Genomic DNA, 20336 nt, shown 5'->3' with positions numbered 1-20336 from the left:
TCCAAGGATATTTTTTATATAAACTAATGAACAGATTCCAAATGGTATTCACAGGATATACTATGTTTGTAAAATGCATACTATGTTTCAGCTACTATGCAAGGTTCTTTTACAAAGGATTATTCTAAATTCCACAGGTGAAGAAAATGAAGCTAAGGAAGTTCTCTAGGGTTACAAGTCACGAAGAGCCAGAACCCTGGGATTTAAGAAAGCCTAACTCCAAATTTTTATGTACAATAGACACCTTGTAATGCACAAGTTCTCTACTGAGATTCCTTCATTCTCAGACACAGTATTACTCTATACACCCAATGGTATACCATCTACATTTTTCTATGCTTTTCTAATTGTGGCTTAAAGTAGCATTACAATACCTCTAGTTTCAGTTATAGTTTTTTATTGTGTTCTAATCTAAAAATTTGTTCACACCTTTTTACTCTACACCAAATGCTGCTTTGCACTCATTTTAAGAGCAAATACATTCAAAATTCTATAAAATTAACCACTTTCCTAAGATACTAATGCCTAAGTTTAAAATCCTTAAATATGACCCTGAGTAAACTATTTACAATTCTGCTGAACTTGCAATTCTGCAGAAGTCACCTAGTATGTTTGTGAAATCTATATACATCACCAACACTCAACAGAAATCTGGGTGCACCCAGGAAGCCGCTAGTAAATTCTTTCATAAAGTCAATTAGTGGCATCTAATTTCTCACTCTTCTCACGTATGAGGTTTTATATAGAAAATATTTTCTTAACAAAACAAAACAAAACACACACACACACATAGTAAAAAGTAAAAAGAAAAGACTTCCTAAAGAAATATTGTTATATTACAGTCAGATTATGTTAGGAGTACATTATACACACCTGTTCCAAAGTCTGACTAGGAAGATGTGCCTCTGTCATAACCAATCCATAACGTTGAGTAGCTAAATTTCTCATTTCACTGTACGTGGCCCAATCATGAAGGGCTACTGTTGTGAGATTGTAGAAAGTCTTGTCTAGGTAGTGAGTTACATAAGCTACCAGAAAAAACAAATTCCAAACAATTTTTGAATCATAAAAACAGCAGAAAAGGAACTAGAAAGGAAAAAAAAAATACTTGTCTTTGAATATTATATTTCTTCCTTTAAGATAAGGTGCTAGGAAATAAACACAAAGGAGTTACAGAATCAATTAGCACATACCAAAAATAATACCCTCAAGGTTTTATTTCTTCTTTCATACTTTATTAAAGAGATATAGGATATGAATTAGGAAGGAAAAAAAAACTCACCTCGAATGTCAATGAAGCGATTGAAAAACCTAATTGGATTTAGAGAGAAAAAAAGAGCCAGGTCTTTCATGCCAACTTTGAAAGGGTTCCGGTCATCCAGCTTTAAATGAGTATGCACAGAAAGTCTCAGATCCTTCTCTATTTCTTTGCACAACTTGTCCAACAAATGCTGTTCAGAGATGAATTGACAGTTTAATTTTTCAAAATGATATCCCAATTGTATTGTTTCTCTATATGACTATGCTTTGAGAGTTTATAATCAGTGCATTGAAGAAAAAAATTATCAAACTAGTTTTGTTTAGGATTCTAAATACATCATGATAATTTTTTTAAATTGGAAAATGGAAAATTATTTTGCTCATTTTATACCAATAATTTTAGAGGGAGAGAGCCAGGGAGAAATTATCTAATTGTCAAACCTTTATTTTCATTAATATTTTAAATTTAGCTAAAAAGAAAACCAAAAAAGCAATAGCTTCACAATAAGGAACATGAAATGTAATATAAGCATAAAATTTATGGGAACAGCAACAAAGGAGGAAAAACCCCACAAATATGCAAGTGAGGAAAGAAATCTTTCTGATCTACCACAGAGTTCTAAATACTGGACATGTATTTCATTTTCTAAATAAAAATATTTGTGGGTTGGGGATATAGATCAGTAGGAGACACCTGCCTGCCTAGTATATGCAAGGCCCTGGGTTTGAAGGAAGAAAAAAAGAAAGGAAAGTAGGAAAGGAGGGAGGGAGGGAGAAAAAGATGAGGAAGGAAGACATGGAGAGGAAGGAAGGGAAAAAGGGAGGGAGGGAAAAAGAAAGAATATTTTTTAATACAAAAAATTACATAAAATTTTCCTAATTTCATCAAACCCACATAGGTTTACACTGTAAAGTTGACTCATTTTTAGTTCTTCCCTCCAAATAAAACATCACTAGATGGAAATTTGATTTTAAAGGTATCAGTGTTTATTATAAACACTAAGACAGGAAACACTATATATTGCAGTCAAATTGTTATGCAAGTCTTTTAAATAATTCTCTCCTCTAAGATACTCTTCATATGAAATTCAATAAAGTATTAATAGTAAAATTGCCTTAACTGTACTATCAGCAGCATTCAACATTCAAACACATTTTATGTATACATTCTTCTAATTAATACAAATTTAAATTCGAACACACTGTTTGCTAAATTTAAAATTTCCAAATTCCTAGTCTGATTTCTAAAATGATTATGAATTACAGACTATTTGGCATAATAGTGATATTATAACTAAAAACAGTTCCTTTGCTCTACACAATGATTTATAAAGAGTAATCTTTGACTCAATGGAAGTCTGCTTCAATTCAAAACATTTTTTCAAACACTGCATTCCAAAACATTATTTAATCCTTTTCAATCTCAAATATGGTCTTACCTCATTTAAAATTTCCATAATTTCCTTGTCATAGCAATCCAGGAGAATCTCATGGGACTCTAAATGCCTTGCATGCATCATAGCCGGCACACAGTCTCGTAAAGCACTGAACATGTACTAACGGAAACAAATTTTAAAGTATGAATTTAGAAAAAGACATGAGCTATAAACAATATTACAAAGGCTATTTATCTGACATCAAGAAAGATAAAACCTTGATCTGAAGAAAATATGATTTTTCTACAACTATCTTACTTTCCTAAATAAAGTATGTAATTTAACTAAATACATAAAATTTTATATTGACATCCTTTCCTATCTTGTACTCTGAAACTGCTTTATTTCCATAAACAAAAATGATGAATAACATGTGGTTTGCTGATGAGTAATGTCAGACTACTAATACCAATTAAAATCAAGTGAAATGAGAATGATCAGGAATAAGTGAGCAGAAGTTAAATGTTAAAATTAACTTCATTCATATTAACATAAAATTAAACCACAGAAACATTTATTGGATATTCATAATATTGTTCAAAACAGTATTAGAGGTCAATCTTAAAATAGTTTATTAAATCAGATATCCTATTTTAAAACTTAAAGTGAATAAAATATGATGAGTTAATTCTTTATTATTCTTTACTTACATGTAATCTAGCTGCATCAACGGCATTTTCATATACATCATCTAAATAAATTGGGAAGACTGCTCGATGCCAGTATAAAAAACAACAGTCACACTGTATCTGAACCCTACAATATAAGTATTATAGTAATTAGTGGTATCAAAACTAAAGTTTCCCAAAACAACATAAAAGAATGACTTTATATACTATTAGGGCAAGAGACCTGTCATTCATTTTACATTCCCTACATCACTTCACCCAACGTTAGTTCAGAAAAATCACAAAAAAATTATTTTTCAAATTGAGGTAAGATTTTAATAAAATTCTCCAATACCTGACACTGACAGAATTTTGCATATATGCAGAATTAGATTCTCAAAAAAAATAGAAGAAAAAAATTATCAAACTATAATAGGTGACTTTTAAAGAAGAGTTTAAAATAAATTTATTTTCAATATTATTTAATATGACTATTGCATAACATGTACCATTTTACCTGTTTCCAAGTTGGAAAGTAAAACTTAAAAAACTGTAATGCAAAAAGTCCAGTCACACATAACCTATTCATAGTCTCTGTAACCAAATAACTATTTCATACCTTATAAAGTAACAAAATGATCATTAAATATCTTATAATGAAGGTTTAATATTTCTTCCAAAGATGGAAAACTAAATGCAACTACAAATATATGTTCAGCTCAGAATTTAAAAAAATATATATTATGAGCATTAAAGATATTATTGTGCTGTAACATAATTCAGCTGGAAGTCAAAATTTGTAAGGCTCATTTTCCCTTCAGGAAGCTTACTGTTTACTCAACAAAAAGTAAACAATAAAGTCACAAGTAGCTGCAAAAATGTGACTGGCTACTGACATTGTAATTAAAATTTCTACCTCAAAATAAAATCATAGGACACTATGAGTCAAAGATCTCTAAGTTTCTCACAAATTGATGAAGCCTTACAATAAAGCAGCAATTTTGAAAGCCCAGTAAGTGATAATCAGCATAATAATCACAACATGCACAAGAATCTGCCTAAGGCTATGAGTGCACTGCTTTTCTAGAAGCCACATGCTTAATGGAGAAGAAAAGCTAAATGAATATGATCCCTAGTCACAGTCTCACTTTGGTCATGCCAAAGAAATTAAAGAGGACTAATGCTCAATCTGAATTTTACTCCTCTTTATGCTAAAAAAGAAAACTGATGCTCCAAATAGCCCTATTTTTTGAGTATTATTATATTCACCAGTCCTGCTTACCGTTCTCTAAGTTCACTGATAAGATCCAGTTTTTTCATGACTACTTGAAGTGGAAAGAGTTCTTCATCTTTGAATGTTTTCTATCAGGAAGTAGGGAAAAGACAGAGAAGTTACAGTCAAAGTAAAGGCAGGTTTCTTGGATCAATAACAAAGAAACTGTGACATTTCAGACCTTATATTTATTCCATAAATAATAGCAATACATTTACCATTTGTGTGCCAACACTTAGTGCCAAAGAAACGATAAGTCGCCGTTGCTTTGTGCTTGGTCCATTTAGAGTATTTTCAGCCAAAACTAGAGCAGAGAGCACATCAAGACGCTGTTCGCTGTATTTTTTGTCAGAAATTACTCTTTTCTTTAAGACAAAACAGAAAACTATTAATTTTGCTCCTGTGATAATGACCAAAGCTTCAGAAGAAAAACTTCTCTTTATCTCTTCCACAATTCAGTTTAAGAAAACATAAATAACACCTTTCCCCCTGAGCTTCTCATATAATGTTTTGTACTTTCCTTCTGTAACTTTGTCTTAGCACTGATGGGAATAGCAAATGTATTGGGCATACTTTGAATTTTCCATATAAATTTAACAAGAAATCACTTCTAAAAACCCTTGAATTTCCATACTAATAAGAAATCACTTCTTTAAAAAAATGATACATCAATTTCAAAAGTACATACAATATCAGTTTTAGTAGAAGTATATTACAGTAGTATTACATGCTGCAATTTCAGAGTAGATAACAATGATCCTAAATAAAAATCATAAAACACCATGGATATAAATGACCAAGATGTTATGTTCAAAGGAATGGAATAAATAGGCTAAGCTAGAAAACATATAAAACAGCAGGACAAAAAAAAAGTAACACAATTATGCTGAATATATAATAATTTGCATACCTTGGCTACAGAAATAGAATTAAGAGCCTGGTGTTGAAGGTGCTGTGTTATATGTGCAACTGAATCAGCCACAACCATGCTTCTTCTGTAGAACATATGCTCTATTGCCTTAAAAATCAAAAATTAATTTTGTTAAGATCATCTTAAAACTTTTAAGCAAAATTAAAGACTATCTTTATGACCTCAGGCAAGAGAAGGAATCTGTAAATGAGATACAAAAATAACACCATGAAAGACTGGAAAATTCTTCTGTATTAAAATTAAGAACTCTCTTTGTCAAAAGCCATCATTACCAAGCAGCTCGGGAGATTAAGGCAGGACGATCACAGTTCAAAACCAGCAACAGCAAAATGCTAAGCAACTCGGTGAGTCCCTGTCTCTAAATAAAATACAAAATAGGGCTGGGGAAGTGGCTCAGTGGTTGAGGGCCCCTGAGTTCAATCTCGGAACACCCCATCACCAAAAAAAAAAAAAAGCTATTATTAAAGAAATAAAAAAAAAAATAAGCCAAAGTATGAAAAGAGAATCTGCCAAGTACAAGAAATTAGTATTCAGTGTATGTACAGACTCCAAAAGAATGATTTGTTTTAAAGGCATACAATCCAATTGAAAACTGAACAAAACACAAGAACACATCTTTCTCAAAAGAAACACAGTTAATAAATCATTGAATAAATATTCAGCATCACTAACAAACAGGGGTTGAACATAAAAAAGTCATGACCAAAGCCAATTATACCCACTAATTTATAAAAGAAACAAAAATACCCGAAGCCTGATAATACAGGTTAAGTATCCCTAAATTAAAAATCAGAAATTTGAAATGCTCCAATATCAAAACTTTTTGGGCACTAACATAACACGGCAAATGGAAAATTCCACACCTGATCTCATGTGAAGGAGTCATGGTCAAAGCAAGGGCATGAAAAAAAAAAAAAAACATCGTATGAAGTTATCTCCTGGATATTTGTATGAGGTATATATGAAACTCTTAGTGAATTTTATGTTTAGATTTGGATCTCATTCCTAAGATACCTCACTGCACATATGCAAATATTCTAAAAACAAAAAAAAAACTGAGATCCTAAACATGTCTGGTCCCAAACATTTCAGATGCTATTCAACCTACACAAGGGCTGGCCAGCTAGAGAATAAGAGGAAGTCTAATATATATGGGAGGTCTATAAAATGACATAATTATTTGGGAAAACAATTTGTCTTCATCCTAAAACTTGAATACACACATAGCTTACAATCCAGCAATGAACTCATAGGTATATATTACATTAGAAAAACTCTTCCACGGATACACCAAGAAACACATGAATGGCAGCACTGTTTATAATAGCAATAACTGGAAACCACTCTCAATTCCATCCTCAAGCAAGCCACCAGCAATGGAAAGCAACATAATACAGCTACTAATCCCAACATATTCCAATACAAAATGATGAGTAAAAAAGACAAAAGGAATATATATAAAGTATTACTCCATCAACATAAACTCTACAGCCAAATGTAACTATGAGTGGTTCATGGATTCAGCTAAAAAGATAAATAAGGGAATAAGCCTAAAATTTCAGAACACTGATTTCCTCTGAGGAGCCTGGTTGAGATCCAATCCAAAAGGGACACACAGGAGGCTTTGAAATCACTGGTAACACTCTATTTCTTCAGTGGGATACTATTTGTTCTTTTTAAAACTATACTGAAATATTATATATACTCACATCCATATTTATATTTCATTTAAAAAAAAATATTTCTTAAAAAAAAAACCCTGAAAATCCAAAGGCACAATATTAAAAAAAAAAAAAAAATATTTCCTAAACAAATCTAATGTCCATTGTTAGCAGATGTTTACCAGTAAATCTTAAATTTTTATATAAGATAAATTGGGCTCTCCTGCTTGAAAGTTTTATTTTTTATTTACACTATATGCTAAGAAACATTTTATATTTCCACAAGTACTATAATTTTGAATTCATATGACCACCTCTGTAAGTAGCCTACTGTTCAAATCACAAGATTATAAGCACTTTTTCTAAATATCAAAAAATTTTCCTATTAACTAATCTCATATGCATGTGAACATTATAAAATAATGGATATAAAAATAAAAAATAACATACCGGATGTTGTGGTTTTTTAACATCATTTAACATGCTTTTAAATTTTTAAAAATCACTTTTAAAATTTCCATAAATAAAACTGAACTAATAATACTAAAACCTTACTATTTCCTTTCTCACTACCTTAACCTTCAATAAAGTTTAACTATATAAGCAGTCTTCAACCTTCAATTTTTCTACTTTATAATGGTATGTTATATGTTTCTACTTTATAATGGTATAAAGCCTATGTTCTGTTTTTCCCTTTCTATTCAATAAATCACATAAGATGAATTCAGCACTTTATTATAAAAATAGGCTTTGAATTAGATGATTTTGCCCATCTGCATCCTGGGTATATTAAGGAGGACTACACTAAGTTATGAGGTTAACAGTACATAACTCCATCATAAGTCAAGAAGCATCTGTAATGAACATTCGCAATATTTAGAAATTTCGTTTGAGAGGCAAGTACACTTTTTCACAAGTTTTTGTTCTCATGTAAACAAAAAGTCAAATGTTACAAGATCATTCTAATTTAAGACTGGGTCATTTGAGAAACATGATGGCAAGGTAACATAACCCAAGACCTACCTTCAGAAGTTCAACAAGCCTGCATAATGCCTTAACTGAGGTTTTGGTCATTGGCTTTTGCATGGACATGTAGAGATTCATCGTGGTTTTAATAATAGTACTAATACTATATGCATATAAGAAGCCCTGTAAAAGAAAATAAAACACTGAGTATAATCATAAGAAAAGATTTCCTTTCTTCAAGACTTAATTCTCTATGTTAATAGTAGTTAGTCCCCAACTTGCCAATAATTAGTGTTTTCAAGTTCCTTTTAAAGCCAGTCTTAAAATTTTGAAATAATCTTGCTTTCAGGGACAATTTAAGTTTAAAGCAGCCCTTAAAGTTTAGACTACCACAAAAACCAGAAGATTAGTACCATTAAAATTATAGAATATAATCAGTTTTTAAATATTTCCATTAAAAAAAAATTCAGAGAAATGGTTTGGATGTCAGGGAGGTTTCTACTCTTCCTCATCTTACCTGCCAGGGAAGAGAACAGACTCCTATCTGTTGCCACTTAGGGCAAGAACTGAGGACTCTAAAGAGCTAGGAATTGGAAAAGAAGAGAGCTGCTTTCTGATCAAAGCAGACACACAAGGAGTTCCAAGTCGCTTCCACCTTTCCTCTTTTCCTAGACCAGTCCACACAGTCCATCTGCTATCCTGTCTCTGATAATCAGGCCTTTTCTCCTTTTAGCTCACTGAGAACAGATTGCCTCCTCCCCTTCAATTCATGAAGGAAGCACAGGTTTAAAAACATTTTTAACACTATTAAATTCAGGGAAAGAATGAATAAGAAAACAGGAAAAAGGGACGTTAACTCTCAATTTTTTTCTTTTCTTTGTACCAGAGATTCTATAAGCCACATCCCCAGCCCTTTTTATTTTTTACTTTTGAGACAGGGTCTCACTAAATTGCTGAGGCTGACCTTGAACTTGCAATCTTCCTGCCTCAGCCTCCCAAGTAGCTGGGATTATAGTATGCGCTTCCACACCCAGCTCAAATATATTTTCCTTTAAACCCAAAAGAGACACACAGAAATGCAAAGATAATGATAGCAATTCTCTGGGCTTCTACAGGTCCCCAAAATATACATTTATATTTCAAAGATGAACCAACTATGTAATTGTGGATACAGGCAAGAAGGTGAGACAGGATCTACACCAGTGTTTGTCAACCTTTTTCTCCTGCCCCACCACACATGAGAAAGTTCTCTCACAGAAGTAACCATGGCTCTGCTAAAGGAATGATACTCAACACAGAGTAGAAGTGGGAGTTTCTCTGAACCACTACTCACCTGTGGTGAAGAAACATGCTTAAGTATGAGAATGAGGAAATGAAAGAGAAAGAAAAGTGGCAGTAAGACCAAAGCATGGGATATACTTCAAGAAGGAGCTGCAAGTCTTACCTTGTCAGCTACAGACCATCACATCAACCCTGCCCTAATGCCATGCCGGAAAAAGTTACAAAGCAGAAACAGAAGAACCGGGAAGGTATCTACTCATCATTATCTTACCTGCCAGGGAAGAGACAGACTCCATTCTGCTGCCACACTATGGCAGGCAGAAAAAAGGATTCCTTTTTTTCCCCCAATTGGGGGCTTGAAGTACAGAACACCTGGGCCCATTCCACCCGCTTCATCACTAATCTGTGAACTGGCTACACATGAAGGATGTACTTTAAAATCTAAATGGGGACAGGAGAGTCTGGGACCTTACTGTTAATGACAGAATGAATAATATGAACCACCTTTCCCACTGAGAACTAGAAAAGGTGAGCAAAACAGTTCTGAAATCTTTCGGAAGGCATGAAAGAGCTAGAAAAAAAGTAAGAAAACAGGAGGCCAAGATCTAAGAGAAGACAGAAACCCAGAGAAGGGAGCCAGTATTTGGGGTTGCCTTCTCTTAGAATATCTACCTTAGAGGATTCTGTTAAAGACAAAAGCAAAGTACATCTTTCAACAATGTCTCCAGGGAAGAGGATAAAAAACAGGAGTTCACAGCCCATCAAGGAGGGGAAAAAGTTCTGAGAAACCATCCAGGCTCTGGGGACCCTGAAAAGATGGATTACCTGCCCCCTCCCCCAATTAAGGGTGAACTGGAACAAAACTAGCCATCAGAAGTTTGAAGTCCTTCAAATCATCTCAATCCATGACTGGATTGATGTGATCCAGGCTGCCAACTGTCCTAGACTGATTGTGGTAGACTGGGTTCCCAATCTATCCTAAACAGCAGATTAGATATAGAGAATAAGAATAGAAAAAGAAAAGAACAGAAGCAGTACTGAGGCATGACTGAGAATTTCCCACAAATTCAAGAAACTACAAATTCCAAACAGCACGTACACAAACACTTAGGAGCATCACAGTAATACTGCCAAAATCCAAAACCTAAATCTTACAGGTAATTAAACAAAGATGTCTTAAAAAAAAAAAAAAAAAGATTTAAAATCAGCAGCTAACTTAAAACAAAAACAAAGCAAGCCAGAAAACAATGACATCTTTAAACCTAGATGAAAAAAACCAGCCAACCCAGAATTCTAACACAGCAAAACTACTGAAATGAAGACATACGCAGACCCAAAACTATGCCAATTCATCAAAAAAAAAAAAAAATGCATATTAAATGAATTACTAGCAGGTATTCCACACAAGGATGAAAAGAAACAGAAAGTATAGGGCAGTGTGAATCCAGATGAACACTGACTATAAAAATAACAAAATATAAGCAAAAATAATGCTTATATTTAAAATATACAAAGAATCAAAGTTACCAATAGCAACACAAAAGGTGAGAGGGAAATAAACAGAATTAAAGTGGTTTAAAACCATTACATTATCTGGAAAGTGGTAAAACTACTAAGTTATATGAGAGCTGAGTGAGAAAACAATGCATCTTTAAATCTCTAGAGTAATCTCAAAAAGAACAGTAAAATACAGAATAACAAGCTATTAGAAAAATGAGAAATAAAATGGTAAAAATAATCCACAAGGAAGGAAAAGGGATATAGAACAAAAGTAGACAAACAGAAAGCAACTAGTTAAGTGATAGTTTTAAAAATATATACATCAAGGGCTGGGGCATGTGTAAAGCACTGGATTCAATCCTCAGCACCACATAAAAATAAACAAATAAAAATAAAGTTATTCTCTTCCATCTACAACTAAAAAATATTTTTTAAAAATGTATATACATCAATAGTTACATACATTTTTTTAAAAAAGTTCAATGAAAAACAAAGATTATCAGATTGGGGAAAAAATGTTACTTACAGGAGACACACATAGGGAGCCAAAAGGCTCTAAGTACAAATATCAAGAAAGATATACCATGAAGATATTAACTAACAGAAAACTGGTACAGCTATGTTAATATCACACAAAAGAGACCTAAGACAAAAAGCACTACTAAAGATAAACAAGTATTTTTTTCAAGGGGCAGGGGTGCTAGGGATCTAACCCAGAGCCTCACACATGCTAAGCACATGCCCTACCACTGAGCTACATCCCCAGCCCACAAACACACATTTCATAATGATAAAAAGTCCAGTTCTACAAGATATAACAATTCTAAACTTAATACATAATCTACATAATCTCAAATCATATGAAACAAAAATTGACAGAACTACAAAACTAAATAGACAAATGCACAATAGTAGGAGATTCTGACCCAACTCTCTCAATAACAAATAGAATACACAGAAAAAATCATTTATAAAAGTAAGCCTCTTGTCGTATACATAACACTGCAACTGACAAATGTAAATTTTACATTCTTTCCAAGTACACATAAAATGTTTACGAATGCTGAGCCAAGACTAGGACTTTATAAATTTCAAAACAAATAATTTGAATATTGCTTCAAATCAGTAATAAAAAGATAACTACGAAATTAACTTGTAAATTAAGAAACATTTAAAAACCCACAGATTTAAGTCACAATTAAAATTTTAAAATATTTTAAACTGATAATGAAAATACAACATTAAAATTTATGAGATGCAGTTAAAAAAAGTCATGCTTTAAAGGGAATGCATAGCTTTGGGTTAGGAAATCCAAATTAATAAGGCACATTTATCCAAAAATAACCAAAAGAATTTTTTAACACAAAAACATACCCTTATCCTTTCCCAGTTTTTTCCAATTGTAACTTCTATAAATTAAATTAACAAAGAAATTACCCCCAAAAATATTCCAAAAAGGAAGACGTAACTACCTGTATAAAAATATTACATCTATTGGTGAGGTCTTCGGCAAATTTATCCATTCTCTGCTCTTTAGATAAAATAGATTCCATTTTCATCATCCATGAGCTCACAAAGACGTAGTAAGACTGTACATCTCTAACAAAGGAAAATATTGGGGTTACTAAGCACAGGAAAGAAATTGAGTTCGATTTTTATCATGTTGATCAGAATAAAATTTTTCCTTACAGCAGCCATTCAAAAGACAGATATCATAGATATAATTTACTTACTCAACAAATATTTCCTGAGTGCCTATACAGGTGAGGCATTCTATATAGTACTGAGAACAAAACAGATGCAAATCCCTTCCTCTGTGAAGCTTATATTCTAGAGTTACATAATCAAGAAATCAATAATTAAAATCTTAAAATAACTCAAAGATGTTAGAGAATACATCCTGTGAGAAAAAAATAAAGCAGAGAAAGGGGCAGGGCCTGGATCAGGGGTACAGTTTTAAATAGAGTGATCAAAGTAGGCTAATTAAGTAGGTGACTTCATGCCAAGATTGAAAAAAATTGAATGACTAATCAAGGCAAAATATATAAGAACAGAATTTAAGGAAAGTAAGTAATAAGCGTAAATGTCCTAAGACATTTGGAAATGTGTCTGGCATGTTTAGTTAATAACAAAAATTTAGTCAGTATGACTAGAGCAGACTAAGCAGGAATGAGAGCAGAAAAGGAGAACAGAGAAGTACAGGGGTGGTGGCTCAAGATGTGGGGAAGAGACTGGAAGTCCTTGTGGAAAGAATGGACTTCAACTCAGTGACATGGGAAGCCACTAGATGATCTGATCAGAGTGACTTGATCTAACTTTATGATGATCAGTATCACTTTTCTGACAAACTATAGAGGGGACAATGGTTTTCTTAGGAAAAGCACCAAGCAAGCTACTGTAATAATGCAAGATAAAGAGAATGACAGCTTGAACCAGAAAGAACAATGGAAGTGGCCAGAATCTCAATTGAAAAGATCACAGTTATTGAATGCTGTCTGCCAGCCACTTTTTTAAGCATTTACAAAAATTTGCTAATTCAGTCTTCACATTGACCTTATGAGGTAGATGCTAGATTTCCACCTTACAGAAGAGGAAACTATCACACAGAAGTAATATGCCAAGATCATACAACTAGTAAGCTTCCACACTAATATTCAAGCCCAAATCCAGGAAGCTGTCCCATCCTGAAAACAAACAATAAGGGTAATTCTACTATTCAGAATGATTACAAACAAATCACTCGGCCAATATGTCTAATTCGGATGGGAAATTTTAACTCCTACAAGTTATTCAAATTTTCCTCTCTAAAAAAAAATGTGCAAAAAATGAATAATTCCTTTTTATGTGATCCAACAATACTAATTCTTTTTTAAAACCCTTCTTCAGATAGCATAAAGAAATATCTGACTATTGCCAGTCAGAATCACTAACAGAGAGCTCTTTGGGGCAGGAGACTAAAGATACTCACTTGACTAAGGGTAGAATCCCACAATGAGGTTGGTGGGTAGCCACATTGCCAGGCAAACTGTCAATCTCAAAAACTAAGTCTGAAAAGGGATTACATCAAAATCTGCAATGTGTTTAGGGGTATAAAGCAACCCCTAGCATAAAACTCTGAGAAAAACAATTTCTGCGGTGCCATGATTCCATTAAACAAAAGATACCAATAGTTACAGTTTTGGCTTTGCTTCCAAAGGTGCTGAAATATATTGTTAAACATCTATTTTAAAGTATGGAACAGTGAAAAAACAAGGTCTTACAGCAGCACTTTCAGTTTTCAGGAGGCACCTAGATGGGTCATGAGCAACAACTCAGGGGGATCTTGAAGGAAGTGATGAAAGAACTCCCAGTGGGAAGAGCGATGGGGATGATGCATCTGATGGTCCAGGGAGTGTGATAAATGAAGTGTCCCAGGTGAGAATGAGAATAAATGTGGACTTGTAGGCTGGGTAGGATGCTTTGTCTGGTAGGGCAAGGATCGGAAGGAGATGCACTGGAATACTATGAACAGGAGTTCTAGAAAAGAGTCATGTTTAGAAAAGACAAATGTTCAGGGTGAATATAAAGTGTAAGATAATTCCAGTGAAATTCATAAGAGCTGTGCGTTGAAAATGAGTGAGGAATATAAGGAGTTTTATTATATTATGTTGAGTATGTAAAAAACTACTAATTTTGCTGGTCAAAAATGGCAGGATATTGGCAATTTCATATGGAAAAAAAAAAAGTCATAAGCAAGGATCAGAAAAAGAGACTAGACTATGTAGCATTCCCTGACAGCAAGTAGATCAATTATGCATAAGGCATTACAAAAGCATTCTCAGCCTCAGATCACACTGTCAACAAAGTAGAGGTTTACATCAGTTTTGCCCATCACTCTCACATTCAGAGCCAGATCTTGAAACTGCTTCAAGTTAACAAAAAGTATAAAAATGCCCCAGAGTCTCATCAGATTATCAGCTTCCTTTCAAAGTACAAACAGGAAAAACACTAACAACAACAACAAAAAAAAATTTCCTGTCCCAATAAAAAGCACTAAGCAATGTCAACAACAGTATGTTAACCTTAGAGTGACACAAGGGTTTAGACCTCTATCCCCTAAAGGCAGTTATTTTTGAGGGTCAAAATGGTTGTGAATGAAAAGCAAAATGTAGCGACCACAGACTTTGAATCCCAGTGAAGGCAGTGGCTGGAACACTGATGACTTCAAATCTAACATTTAGTATAGGGGCAGGGAAACTCCTGCAGTCCTCCCTCTTCACTTACATAAACACTGCAGCCCACCCTTCAGACAGCTCTATCACCCCCCAACTTGCTTTAAAATGTCAGGACAAAGCTCACACTGACTGCATTTCCCTTCTCCAGAGTTTCACTTTAGCGACGTGAATTTTAGGTTTCTGGCATAATTGCAAAAAGAATGAAAAACATAACCACCACCTTCAGCTCTCTGAAACTCCAAAATTTTATTTATACACGCACACACATACACACACACACACACACATATATATATATCATGTACACTGTCTCATGTAAACTCTGTAATAATCTTAGGTGAGAAATAATAAAGATCTCTCTCTCTTTCTCTCTCTCTCTCTCTCTCTATATATATATATATATATAGAGAGAGAGAGAGAGATGGATCGAACTTTGGATTCAAATGAATTTAGAAACAAAATTTGTATGTGAACTTCTATCTCTACCTACTAAGACTCACTTCCTACTGTCCGGTGGGCTGATGTTCATCTACACTGCACACAGCTCCAGTGAAGCACAGTATATTATCTCAGAGCAACCTGCACAACTCTACCCACTGGAGATGCCCTACAACAGGACTGATACCAGTTTGAATTCCTTTTCTAATGTGTACTGAAGTGTGTGGCCTGACAAACTTCATTTCTCTAAAACGAATTTTCCTCCTAAAAATAAGATTAAAAATTTTAGAGTAGCAGTTAATAGTTTGGGCTCCAACCTGAACTTCCTGGTTCTGCCACCTAATAGTTATTTAGACGTGGGAAAATTTAGTCTCTCTCTACTTAACATTTCTAATCTATATAATGGCAACAACATGAGTTATCTATTTACTTCGTGGGCTTTTCTGGTAAATAGAGGAAATAATACGTGAGTAGTTCCTGAAATTTTATATATATACACACACACACACATACACACACACACACATATACATACATACATAATACACACACACTACATACAGTGAGCACTCCATAGTCTCCAGCTGTTACTTTTATTATTTCTCACCTAAAATTATTACAGAATTTACGTGAGACAATGTGCATAACCCTTCAGCACAAGGTCTGCTACATAATGAATTGCTCTAAAATGTTATCATTACTATCTGTTATCTCCACCTTCCATTTTCAATTTAATCTTCTGGAGCCACAGAGATCAAATCTGCTCTCTCTTCACTCTGAATGACCCTCAGAAAGAAACTCACCACATCATTCTTCAGATTTCTCTTTTAAAGGACAAACTACAGAAAGACTCTCCATGGCCTTTAAAAAGAGAAGGCATGGTTCACCAGATCCTCTGCCATCCTGATCAGCTTTATTTAGCTGGAGTTCTGGCCCTTGTAAAAAGCAGTACTTCCAAACACTAACTATGATCTAACCAATAAGAATTTAATGAAACTAACAATTCCCTTGGCCCAGATAGGTCCATGACCTGGGTACTATGTTTATTCATGTAATCCGAGGATACACTGGCATTTTTAACAACTGCATCTCACCACAAAAGAATACTGAGCTTCTAAGAACTTAATTACCCACACATTTTTTTTAACTTACTGATAACGCAACTATTTTTAACCTAATTCCTGTTAACCTAACTCTCCATCTGATATTAAATTCACCTCTTTATACCCAAACCTTTGTCCCTCTTCCACTGTTTTAGGATGTACAATAGAGCTCTGGTATCTCTGCTGTGAGCAGACCTACCTGAAGTGTTATCATTTTCCACTGACTAATCACAATAAATGCGGCTCCTAAAAGATACTTTAAGGATTTCCTGTATTTCAGTAATGTTTCTCCTTCCCTCACTGTAAAGCAGAGACCCAATTTCACCTTGATCATCAGGATCAACAGAAAGTAGTTAAGAATTCCTGTTATATTTTTCATCATAACACAGACAATATACGTATACAGAACAAAGTCAATGGTATAGTCTCATGCCATTTTACTTAAAATCTTCATCCAATTTAACAAGTGTTAGCAGTATACTCATGTAACAATGTGCTATACATTGATTTCTGAAGCTGGGTGATGAAAACATGTTTCTTTACATTATTTTTTTATGTGCATGTTTGAAAATTAACCCAATAAGAGATAAACAAAACATAAAGATGTAAATGTCTGAAGAAACAAAGAATTAAGTGTTCTTTTAGGAAGTAGGACTGAGGTACAGGGAAGAACAGGACAATTGGGCTCAGGACAATTCTTTTTCTCTCTAAGCTTTATCACTTTTTGACTTTTTAAATATATGCATACATTACTTTCATAAAAATAAAAATAAGATGGGCATAGTGGCGCATGTCTACAATCCCTACAACTAATAGAATTGAGGCAGAAGGATCCAAAGTTCCAAAGTTCAAAGCCAACCTCAGCAATTTACTGAGATCCAGTCTCAAAACAAAATGTGTTGGGGATATAGTTGAGTGGTAGAACACTTGTCTAGCTTGTGCAAAGCCTGGGGCTTAATCCCTAGTACTGCAAAATAAAGAAACAGAAATTCAGATAAGTAAGTAAAAAGAGGAATAAAAAGAAGAGCAGCAAGTTAAAGTCAATTCCTCCAAATATCATGAACACCCAAGGTTCCTGATTTCATCAAAAGACATACATTGTTGGGTGAGGTAGCACATGCTTAGAATCACAGTTACTCAAGAGGCTGAGGCAGGAGGGTTACAAGTTTGAGGCTAGCCTCAGCAACTTAGCAAGACCCTAAGCAACTTAGACCCCATTTCAAAATAAAAAATAAAAATGACTGTGGATGTGGCTCAGTGTTAAGCACCTCTGGGTTTGATGCCCAGTACGAAAAAAAAAAAAAAAAGACATACTGAAAATAAATCAGACTTCACTTTAGGAAAAAAAAAAAAAATATGGCTAATAAAAAGTGTATCTATAAACAATAAGCCTACACTTTAAACTGACTTTAAGCCTGCACAATTTTTTTAAAAAAGTTTCTAGAAAATAAATCTGGAAATTGCCCAAATTTCTCTGGTAATGAAAAAGTACCCTTGATCTTATAATTCAAATGCTTTCAATATAAAACATTATAAAACATATATTTTCACTAGAATTGCCTATGAAACCTACTTGGTAAGTGATTGAGCTTTCTGCTGTAAGAAACTATCCCTGTGTATTTTAATGGCTTGAAGACTTTTTCTGTCTAGAAGTTTGGCAGCTGCTGGTATTTTCTGGATCAGAAAATTATCAGGAAACCAAATAATATTAGCAGTTAATGTGATGGCTGGTACCTGAAACAGTGAAGACAAGGGAGAAAAAAATATTAAATGCAAGCTTAACAACACACTGTTTAGTAGTTCTACAATGTAAACAAATCATGAAAAAGTAACCACACAAAAAAATTCATTAATAGAGCCAGGTGCTAAGGCGCATGCCTGCAATCCCAGTGACTTGGGAAAATGAGGCAATAGGATCTCATGTTTGAGAACAGCTTTCACAATTTAGAGAGGCCCCCTACAACTTAGTGAGACCCTGTCTCAAAAATTTAAAAAGGAGCATAGTGGAGCACGCCTGTAATACCAGCAGCTCGAGAGGCTGAGACAGGAGGATCACAAGTTCAAAGCCAGCTTCAGCAATTAGCAAGGCCCTGAGTAACTCAGAAAGACCCTATCTCTAAATAAATTTTTTAAAAAATAAAAAGGCTGGGGCTGGGGCTGGGGTTGTGGCTCAGTAGTAGAGCACATCCCTTGCATGTGTGAGGCCCTGGGTTTGATCCTCAGCACCACATAAAAATAAATAAATACATATATACATACATACATACATAAAAGTATTTAAAAAAAAAGGCTGGGGATGTGGCTCAATGGTTAAGTGCTTATGGGTACAAAAACATAAATCCCCAGTACACAAAAATAAATAAATAAAATTTAAAAATAAAAAGGCATGGAGATACAACTCAGTGGTAAACATTCCTGGGTTCAATCCCCAGTACCAAAAATCAAAACAGAACTAAAAAAACTCATTAATATATTATAAAACAAATATTTTATTATGGCATAAAGTGAAAGCATTTCTATTTCTGGTGCTGAACATGTCAATTTTATTCTTCCCAAATATTAACACATACGCAGGAACATACACACACCCAATTCCCCGCTCTTTTACAGATTTTACAATGAAAGTACAAATAAAAACTTGAATCCTTATGTCCTTACTTTCACTCTATTATTAGTGAAAAGAAATTTTTTTTCAAATGAGAGGGGGGAAAAAAACTGATGGCTGGTTCTCATGTGGTCCTGTATAATTTGATGACATTACAAACAAACTAAATTTTCAATTCAGAAATCCCAGGGAAATATCAAAGAAGCAGAAAAAAATTAATTTTTTTATACATTAGCAGAAAAAATACTTTTAAATTTTTTCTACGTTAACAGTAAGACTGAGTGACAAAAAGAAGAGGAAAAAACAGAAGAAAAATGCAGTATTAGCAGTAAAATATATAAGAAAAAAAATCTAAACATCCACCTGTCTATATATACTCTTATGAAGTGGAATTACAGAATATTTTCATTTACTATGTTACTTATTTCTGGAACGCTTGGATTTTAAAACTGAATACTATCAAGATACTGGCCAAATTTTATTGTTACACTGTGTGCATGTACAAATATGTAACAACATATCCCATAATTACATACATCTATATTGCACCAATAAGAAAATGTGGAAGAAAAAAACTCTGAATACTATCGAATTATTTTTGTAAATAAGAATAAAATATATTTAAATATCTAGTTATATCCAAAATCTTTTCAATCTACTCAAAAAATAAGTTCCAAATTCATACCTTCTTACAAATATCCAACAAAGACTTATAAAATTTTTTATCAACAGTTCGAAAAATTTGAAAGTGCAGTACAAAGAGTCCACAAATTCCAACATACTTGTCTCTCTGGTCAATTTCAGAAGGTTCTCCTTATAAAATAATAACACAAGAGAAAAATACACTTAAATTATGCTTATAAGGCAATGCAAACTTTGCAAACAAAAACCCCAAAATGTGATCTATATTACCAAGTTTGGCTTCTACATTTGCAAAAATTGAGCGAATACTATGTGCAAATTCTTCAGCAAAAGTGCTATTCTTTGACACAGATACTCCACCGTTGAGAGAATCAAACTGTTGTTCTATACAAGCCTATACAGGAGATATTTAAAGAGA

At 33.6% G+C, this 20336-nt stretch overlaps 1 protein-coding gene across 2 annotated transcripts in view; it reads right to left on the bottom strand.

Annotated features, from left to right (window-relative positions):
- Positions 1-20336, bottom strand: part of Washc4 (WASH complex subunit 4) — a 54667-nt gene that overhangs the window by 18311 nt on the left and 16020 nt on the right. For both annotated transcript variants that reach the window (XM_046429540.2, XM_046429541.2), the window contains 12 exons: positions 20189-20312; positions 19962-20089; positions 18245-18405; positions 12389-12515; positions 8193-8318; positions 5488-5595; positions 4796-4942; positions 4587-4666; positions 3347-3452; positions 2700-2816; positions 1283-1451; positions 874-1028 (listed from right to left, as the gene is read on the bottom strand). In XM_046429540.2, coding sequence (XP_046285496.1) covers positions 874-1028; positions 1283-1451; positions 2700-2816; positions 3347-3452; positions 4587-4666; positions 4796-4942; positions 5488-5595; positions 8193-8318; positions 12389-12515; positions 18245-18405; positions 19962-20089; positions 20189-20312 — 1548 coding nt within the window. The remainder of the gene's footprint in view (positions 1-873; positions 1029-1282; positions 1452-2699; positions 2817-3346; positions 3453-4586; positions 4667-4795; positions 4943-5487; positions 5596-8192; positions 8319-12388; positions 12516-18244; positions 18406-19961; positions 20090-20188; positions 20313-20336) is intronic.

Source organism: Marmota monax, unplaced genomic scaffold (genome assembly GCF_021218885.2).
Source record: "Marmota monax isolate L192 unplaced genomic scaffold, Marmota_monax_Labrador192_F-V1.1 WCK01_AAM20220418_F8-fsc00051, whole genome shotgun sequence".
Lineage (NCBI taxonomy): Eukaryota > Metazoa > Chordata > Mammalia > Rodentia > Sciuridae > Marmota > Marmota monax.
Note: the sequence above shows the minus strand (reverse complement) of the source record. Positions and strands in the feature narration are given on the sequence as shown.